We start from the raw sequence: 8,888 nt of genomic DNA, 5'->3' as shown, positions 1-8,888 counted from the left end.
GTTACAGGCAGATGGCCCAAGGGGTTATGACAGCATTGGCTGTTTCCTCTGTGTCTATAAATGGGCTCTCCAACCCTTCCTGACTGTCAAGTTCATAGACAACACTGCTGGATGATTCAGATATGGTGACTATTCAAAAGTAATATGGAAAAAACCACAGACACCTGTCTGTCAGAGAACAAGCAGCTTTTGAAAATGCATTTTTTCCTTTGTGGTGAGAATATAGGTATGTGAAGAAAGCTAGGTCAGAGGCCATGGGCTATGTGGAGTGTGGGCAGTGGGCAGAGCAGGGTGGGTGGGCACACTCCATCCTTAGCTAGCAGTGAAGATGGAAGAGTTTGGGAGGGGTGCTCCCTGTGTGGGAAGCACCTTCATCTCAGAAACCTTGCAGCTGTAGTTGTTCCCTCTCCATGACTTCCAGTTGACACCATTTGCATAGCTCTTATGGGGACCCCTCAGGTAGAGGCCATTCAGGTTGGAAGTGTGGCACTGGGAGTACCACCAGGCTCCATGGTAACCCATGGCACAGCTGGAAGAACTGCCGTCATTGTCTTGGTCTTTGGTGGAGAATAACCTGTTGTTATGGGGTGTCAGAGAGTCACCTGTTCAAAAAGAACATGCATCACATAGATGCTAGATGGCTCATCCTCGATTGGAGGATTCATCAGTTGAGACCCAGGTGAGGGACCCAGCTACGCAAGCCTTGGGAGAGAGTATGCATCAGATATGACTGTCTCCTTCTGGTCCAGCAAGTCCTGGTTGCCATTGGTATCTCTCACCCTAACCACACTACTGAACCCTCTGAGCAGCATCATCAGGACTGGCTCTCTTTCTCCTGTAGCCTGTATCTCTCTAGGACTTCTCTCTTGCCCTGGCTGTCTCTCAGTTGGCACTGAATGGCTTCAAGCCTCCAGGCCTCTAGGGTTCATCCTGTTCTACTCCCTTGCTGAACGTGAAGCTTGCAAGGACCTCCTAATAGCCTCAGGTTCCCCACTCACAGAACATGGTCAAAGCACTGTCTGCTTTGTTTGGTTTTTTTCTTCTAAAAGTTCAAGGTCATATGGTGCAATGCGGGTGCATACATTTCAGAGCTGTCACCATCAAATCTCGTGAGTATGTGGCCTGCCTCACTTAGCTTTGAGTTCAGCAGTTAACTTGTGTTCATGCCCCAAGGTTCCTCGAGTCACACTGGGAATCTCTCCAATCCACTGTCTCCAGGTTCATATGCTGTAGGGTGCACTCTGTAAGATGCACTTCCCAAACCACAAGTCCTTCTGGGAAATAAATGCTGCTGTGGTTTGGAGATGAAACAGCTCCTAACAGTGTTGTAGGCTGAAGGCTTGGTTGAAGGCAAGAACTGTTTGAGAGTCAGGTGATTGGACTGGGAGAACTGAGACCTCAGTGGGTTAGTCACTGATGGATTCTGGGAGATGGTGACTGGGAAAGGCAGGGCCTGGTTAGAAGAAAAGGATTGCTAAGACATGCCTTTGAGGGGTGTTCCTTTCAGCCCCTTTCTTTGCTTCCTGTTGGCCCTAGAACGAGAGGCTTTGTTCCACCACAGGCTTTCACCATGACCTCACCTTGGGCCCAAGTGACCAAGGATGAAACCATGGGCCAAATTATTCTCCCTTCCTTCTGAGTTTACTTCCTTTAGTTCTCTGTCACAGAGATGGAAGGCTGGGGCTAACTCAGGGTCCCAGATATGTTCTTTCTTTGTGGAAACAAGGCTTTAGCACCCAGGAGATGACTATCTCCTTCTGACTTCATTGGAGACAGTAGTCAGTGGTCCTCAATAACTACGAAATGGAGCTGGGTGTGGGCCCTTGGGAGTGCTAACAGACCGCATCTCATGGTACTCACGTGGCGTAAAGATGCGGATATTAGTATTTTGCTGATGTCAACCCTAGGCTCAAGGCCACCAGGGGGAGATGCAAAGCAGGCCCTTTTACTCCCAGAGTAGTTCAGAAGCCCTCACCTCACAGCCTACCCCCCAACCCCAAGCTGCTCACCAGCACCACCACCAAGGAAGTTTCCCAGGATAAGCTTGTATTTCTCGGCCTCTCCCTGGGTCTGGAAGGAGCTGTACTTGGCAAAGTCACGCTTGCCTTCGAAGTCTGAAAGATCCACCAGCAGCAGCTCACTGGTTCCTTCAGAGTGTGGAGGACGATGGTTAAGGCTCAGACTTTGAGGTGAGCTGCCACCAGGCATAAGAAATGGGAGTCAGATATCGTATTCATATCTATGAATGATGCTGAACTTGGAATTCACCGGGGTAGGTACCAACATCTTTTGGCTACAGAAGTACCTCAGAGGTGCCCTGTGTTTCTAGGCACCTCTGTCTGTTTAAAAGGCAGTAACACTCCTGAAAACCCACTGGCCATGTTCCCTTGGCATGAACCAGCGTGCTTTGGTCTGTGAATTCTCCCAGAGGGCTGTGCTTTCTAATGCAGTAGCCTGAACCTGGATGTGCAAGGTTTTAGATTTTTTTTTAAATTGGAAGCACAGAAGCAGACACAATAAGGTGTCCTGGTAGTGGGTAAGTGACAAAAGGCTATGTGATTTTCAGTGGGAGGAGAAGGGACTAAGAGAGCTTGCTCTCTCTGTGGCTTGTAGAGGCAAAGGGGACTTCTGTAGAACCCAGAGGCAAGTGTTCTGGATGAATTAACAGCTAGAGATGAAAAACAATGTCCCCAAGACATTGGCTGGGTCCTGAGAAGTCATATCCCACAGTTATAGGAGCCCCTTATCCCCTGACCTTCACCATGCAGAAGGGCACAGCTATGATCTCACTCCCTGGGTGACTTTGCTGAACATTGCATACTCTAACCATGAGGGACTCTTTTGCCCCATGACCCAGGGTTACCCCATCCGGCATTACCTACCCTGGGTGGTTAGAGCGTGGATATTATCATTCCCCAGCCAGAACTCCCCTAGTTGGCTGCTGAAGCCCCTCTTGTATGAGGTCCAGTCCCGAAAGAAGTCCACAGAGCCGTCGAGCCTCCTCTGGAAGACCTGAGACCGTGAAATATACACAGAAGTCAACACAAGGAACCAAGCCTCAAAGCAGAGCAGGAATCCAAGATCCTCAGAAGACTGGGAACCTAGTGCCATAAACAGGTCATGGCAGACCCCATACACCCGAGGGTCAGCTATGAGAATAGGCATCATGACCTAAGCCACACAGCAGGAACAGGAATGGCCTTCCCTTCAACATATGCTCTCTCACACAGGTCACCTGCCAGCATTTCTGATTCTCTATCTTCAAAGAGTAAAGGGCTCCCTCTGAGGTACAAAGGATTAGAATCCTACATAGCTCATTTTCTGCTGACCATGGAATTTGGGTTCTGAGTGTTCAGTGACCAGGGGCTAGCTCAACACTCACCGTCCAGTCTCCACCATCTGTGTCCATGTCACACAGCACAGTCAAGGGCCTGCAGTCTGGCAAATAGATGGTATACCAGCCAGTGGGAAAGTGGCCCTGGGTGAGCAACTCCTTGCAGGTCCGGGGTCCTGTGTATAGAAGCAGAGAATGAAGGTGGGACCGGAGCCCAGGTATGCTCAGAGAAGGTGAGCAACAAGCACAAATTCACACAGCAAGGGCCTGAAGTGAATGCTGGGACAGAGAACATCTATATGGGGACAGGGTAGGCAATGTGGTCACCTGTAGCACATGACTGAGAGGGCCCAGAGTCTCCTGTGTGGGGAGAGAAAAGACACTGGTCATAAGTGTGAAGTCATCAGCTACATCCCTATTGGTCCCTACAACCCTGCAAATACATGATAATTGAGCTGAATAATTCCAGGACTTGCCTAGGCCCTCCTCCTGGAGTACACATTCCAGCTGCCTGGCTTTCCCTCCACAGCTGTGGTAAGCCCTGTCCCTGACAGCACCCATCTTGAGGCCTTGTGTACCAAAAAGAGTGGGTAGCCCCTCTTTGCTCCCAGAATGCTTTGCTCCAAGTGCGCTTAGACTATGCTCTGCCAAAGTGTCTACCCAGGAGGCCTTGTGGGTGAGGGATGTCCTTGGCATTCAAAACTCAGGTAGATCCCCCTTGATTATAAAGAAAGCATGAGATTGTGTCTTAAAGTTTCATAATTAAAAAAATAAGCTTCAATTAGAAAAGAATTCAAGTCAGCTTTGCTAACCACTCAGACAGACCACTTACAGGTTCTAGAATGTGAGCCTCAGGGTTTGAATATCCTGGCCCCTGCCACCTACTCTACCCACTGCCCAGACAATAGGACCTCAGGATGAGGCCTCTCTCCCTAGGTATGTCTGGGCATGGAAGAAATTTCTCTACACACAGAGCTGCACACACCTCCCCAAGACACAATACAGAGACTCACTTTTTTCTCCACGTATTCCCTTTTCTCCTTGGTCTCCTGAGGCAAGAGAACACAATACTGGTGCCCAGAACATCTGGTCAATCAGGAGACCCACCAAATGGCACTAGCCACCCAAAGCAGGCACTGGTTAGGGTCAACTGGGGAGGTGGAAACCAGGGGTAGGGGACAGAGAACCCATGCAGCCTTCAGGGAAGAGACACTGGGGCCAGGCTTGGGCAGTCCCTCTCCATCTCTTTCTCTAATCCCCGTGTCTTTATGGACAGTTGAGGTGCCAGATCTAGCATCCTTCAGCTGTCTGCCAAGTTGTTACCTTTGGGTCCAGTTGGTCCTTCTTTCCCAGGAATTCCAGGAAGGCCACTCTCTCCTGTAAAACCACACTTCCTGAGCAATGCATCCAGCATTATTCCCCTAGAAGGTCTTTGCCTAGGTGGCAAACTCCTGAACCTGTCATGCTGGCCATAGTGATCTCTAGGACTATAGCTAGTCTCACTGAGGAGGGTGCAGAGGATAGGGTATAGCCTATCTATGGCTGAGGAGGACACAGGGGTGAGGTATACCCTACCTGTGACTGGGAAAGATTGTGTGTGTTGGGGGGAGGTATAACCTAATCCATGACTGCACACTAGGTCATGCAGTTACTGAGCTTTTGTTTGCTCCTTTGTCCAGGCCTAGGCCACAGTGTCTTTACAGTGGGAGACGTGTCTTCAGAGATGCTGTCCTATTAGGTCTCTACAAGGAGAGGACAAACCTTTCACACAGTGTTCATGAAGAAAGCCGAGGCTGCATCATGCCCAAAGGACCTGTGCTGGCTAGTTTTTATGTCAACTTGGCACAGGCTAGAGTCATTTGGAAAGAGAGGACATCGACTGAGAAAATACCCCCACTGGATTGGCCTGTGGGCAAGCCCATGGGGCATTTCTTGATTAGTGGTTGGTGTTGGTAGGCCCAGGTCACTGTGGGTGGGTGGTACCACTCCTGGGTTGGTGGTCCTGGGAGCCAAGAAGACAGGCAGAGGAAGCTTTGAAAAGTGCACCAAAAAGCAGAGTTTCTTCATGGCCTCTGTATCATCTGCTGCCTCCAGGTTCCTACCTGGAGTTCCTGCCCTGACTTCTCTGGATGACTGACTACATGCTGGGAGATGAGATAAACCCTGTCCTCCCAAATTGCTGTTGGTCATGGTGTTCCATTACAGCAATGGAAGCCCTGACTAAGATGTCTCCTACATCAGTGGAAGCTGTGAGGTGACTACAAGGTCCTCCTTGCAAGTTCTGATCTCAGGTGCCACTCTGGCCCCAGCACAGCACTACTGGTCTCTGCAGGAGCTTGTAGGCTCCAAGCTTTCATTGTCGGGTGTGCCCAAAGGTGGAGTGGACCTGTCCATCCTCTAAAGATGGATATGAGTGAGGGTCAGGAGAAGCAATGTCACTGGAAGAACACCTCTGCAGGCCTACTGACAATACAGTGCCCGGGGCACACTAGTTCTCACCTTGAGTCAAGTTAGCAATGCAAGCTGGTAGCAATTTAGATCTAGGGAAGTGAGATCCAAAGCAACACCTCTCCCCCATTGCTTGCTATCTCATCCTGGCCATGGGACAACCTCTTCTCCCAAGTCCCTCAATGGGGCTCTGGAGACAGATATCTCTCTCCCCTTACTGGGATCACAGTGGTGAGAAGGCAAGTGAGACACAGTCTGGGACCACCCACATTGGCTTCAAGCCTGGCATCTTCTCACAGAGGTGTCCAGCTTTGTCCTGTCCCCACCAAATCATTGCCAGACTGGAGTACCTTCAAGCAAGGGGCTCTCCTGCTGAACCCCAAGGCACATCTGACTCAGGAAACATAGGTACCAACCACTATCCCCACTTGGCAAGAACAAGTATGCTTGAGGCCTCCACAAGTGCTAATGTTGTGGTTCTGTGTCTGTACCCTGCAGCAGATCCCATATGGAGGCTGCCCCACTCTCACTGGAGGGCCAGCTCAGGAAGGGGCTGGTCGTTTTGAGCCTCTGCTCTTTATGTGAGGCAGGTGAGGAAGAAAGCCACAGCCCAGCTTTCAGGTGGGGCTGTGAAAGGGTCTGTTTCCTAGATGTCTTACAGTGGCCACATAGAGCAAACATAGATAGGGGACCAGGGGGCGGGTCTGAAAAGCACGCCTGAAGCACCTAAGAAAGGTGGTCCAGAGAAGCCCTCCTGGGCCTTTCAGGCTAGTTGGACCTGGTTTTTGTCACTGGCCATTCTGTCAAGGTATCTGGTGTCACGGAGGGCCCGAGGTGTCCTTTCCGGACAGTAATGTGACTCCGGGTCCCTCCACCATTACTGCCCCCTTCCATATCCCCTCCTTCCCCAGCACACACCTCTATCTCCTTTGGCACCTGCCTCTCCCTTGGGCCCTGCAGCTCCAGGCAAGCCAGGGCAGCCTTGAAGGATGGTGATCTTGTTGTAGCCCTCCAGATCCAGGACCTTCACTTCTGCAGAACAACACAAGCATCAGTTGGTACTAGCATCATATGCCACCTGTCTTGAGAGCAACTGTCAGCTCAGCCATGTCAGGCAGAGGGCTGTGGACCGAATCTGCAGAAGTCAGGTCTTCCCGTGATGGAGATGGGCCCATCATTGCCCTGGGAAGCTGGGCAGATGGGAGAGGCATGCAGGATAGATCTGTATCCGGTGGGAGTGGGGCTGCTTGGGAATGAACTCTCCAGTTACCAGTGCTGTCATTTGACAGATCACCCAAACCCTGCCCCCGTGTCTGCCTCCTCAGCCCCACTCAGTTGTAGGAACTAGAGAGAAGTTCAGGGATTAAGAGCACTTATCCTGCAGAGGATGCAGGTTTGATCCCCAGCACCCACATGGTACCTTACAACTGTCTGTAACTCCAGTTCCAGAGGATCTGGTGCCCTCTTCTGGCTTCTGCAGATACCAGGCATGCAAATGGTGCACAGACATACATACAGGCAAAACAGCCACACACACTTAAAAATATGTTTTCTTAGAGAATAGGGCTGTAGCATGGACTCAACTTGAAAATGAAAATTAAAGTCTTGCCGTCATTCTAGAATTTAGAGAGAGCTTTGGAAATGGTTATGGAAAAACAAGAGTCAATCTTGCTAGGAAACTGAGTTAATGTAACATTTTTTTCCTCCAACTCATGAGGGTTGACCATGGACTAAAAGAGGTCTTCTAGGGGAGGGGACATGCATGCCCCAAGGCACAGCTGGAACCCAACAGAAGTTGCTACATTGTTAATATTGTAATAATGTAAAATATTGTTAATTTGTGAAATTCATATCCCTGCAGAAGAACACTTGAAATATCAGACTAGGGCAGGGTTCACTTTGGAGACCAGAGAACTATCTTTGGTATGCTTCTTGCCAGGTTTTTGGGTTTTTTTTGTTTGGTTGGTTGGTTTGGTTTGGGGGGGATTATAATTATGACATCTCTCCCTTCCCTTTCTCCAAATCCTCCCCAACTCCATGCTCAAATTCATGGCCTTGTTTTTCATAAATTGTTATTGTTTATGCATACACATATAATATATGTATATTTATATACATATAAATTCCCAAGTATAATCTGTTGAGCCCATATAATGTTACTTGTGAGTATGTTTACAGGGCTCACAGTATGGCACTAGACAAGCAATTGGTGGGAAGGACCACCTCTCCGGCTCCCAGCATTCCTTAGTTGCCTGGAACTCTTTGTGTAGGGTTGAGGCCTCATAGGCGGTTCCCTGTCCAGTTTCCCTGCTGGGCTCTTTCCCCTGCAGTGGGTGGGCTGTGCCTTGCTGTCTGAGTCCCTTCTCTAACCATGTCACCACTTGAGACAGCTGCCCTGTGCTTAGGAGTAATATCCCCAGGGGATATCAGAGCAGAGCTGATCAGGAATATTCTCTAACCCCAAATCCTTGCCCATATGTACCAGGAGACTCTGGGGTGCATCTTTACCAAAGTTACCAAGGGGGTGTGGCAGCCACAAAGTAGAGGATCCTAGCATCTCTCTCCAAAGTCCCTAAGAAGGTGGAAAACATAGGTGTCATCTTCACCTGTGAAGTTCCTAGGGTCAGACTGAAGCCTCAGCATCAGCATCACAGGTCCACAGAGGCTCCACCTGAGCCAGTGCTAGCTGCTCAGAGTCTGTCCTCAGAGGGTGACACTGAGCTGACAGGAGCGTCTCAGAAGAGGTGGGCACAGGGACACTAGAAGGCACTGAGTTAACCTGCTCTCAGGGACTTAGAGTCCTTCTCACCTGGGCATGTGTCAGCCACATGGACAGTCAGGGTCAAGACAAATAGTGCAGCAGATCCCAGGGCCATGGCAACTGGTCGGCTCCCAACCCCCTGTATAGCTTTGCAGAGGCACTCTGCTCTTATAGGGCAGGAACTCCACATCCCCACCTTGGGCTCCAATGTCCCAATCCCCAGGAGACAGTCACTTCCTGGAGGCCTCTGGTTGCACAAGAGACCTAAAATAGTCCCAAGGGTATGTCTGTTCTTTCAGGGAGGCCTTTGGAGGTTCACTTCCCCTGCAGAGGCATCTGAGCCAG

General features: G+C 50.1%; 1 protein-coding gene across 1 annotated transcript; it reads right to left on the bottom strand.

The window, feature by feature from the left end:
• Positions 1-312: 312 nt before the first annotated feature.
• On the bottom strand, positions 313-8,658 carry LOC110290192 (ficolin-2). Its single transcript, XM_021156686.2, has 9 exons — positions 8,592-8,658; positions 6,701-6,814; positions 4,658-4,711; positions 4,348-4,383; positions 3,662-3,694; positions 3,383-3,510; positions 2,883-3,012; positions 2,010-2,147; positions 313-602 (listed from the first exon to the last, which is right to left on the bottom strand). The coding sequence occupies exons 1-9, from the start codon at positions 8,656-8,658 to the stop codon at positions 313-315; spliced, it is 990 nt and encodes a 329-aa protein (XP_021012345.1).
• Positions 8,659-8,888: the final 230 nt, after the last annotated feature.

Source organism: Mus caroli, unplaced genomic scaffold, assembly GCF_978045245.1.
Source record: "Mus caroli unplaced genomic scaffold, Mus_caroli_1 scaffold_2, whole genome shotgun sequence".
NCBI classification, from domain to species: domain Eukaryota; kingdom Metazoa; phylum Chordata; class Mammalia; order Rodentia; family Muridae; genus Mus; species Mus caroli.
This window is presented reverse-complemented; position numbering and strand designations above follow the sequence as displayed.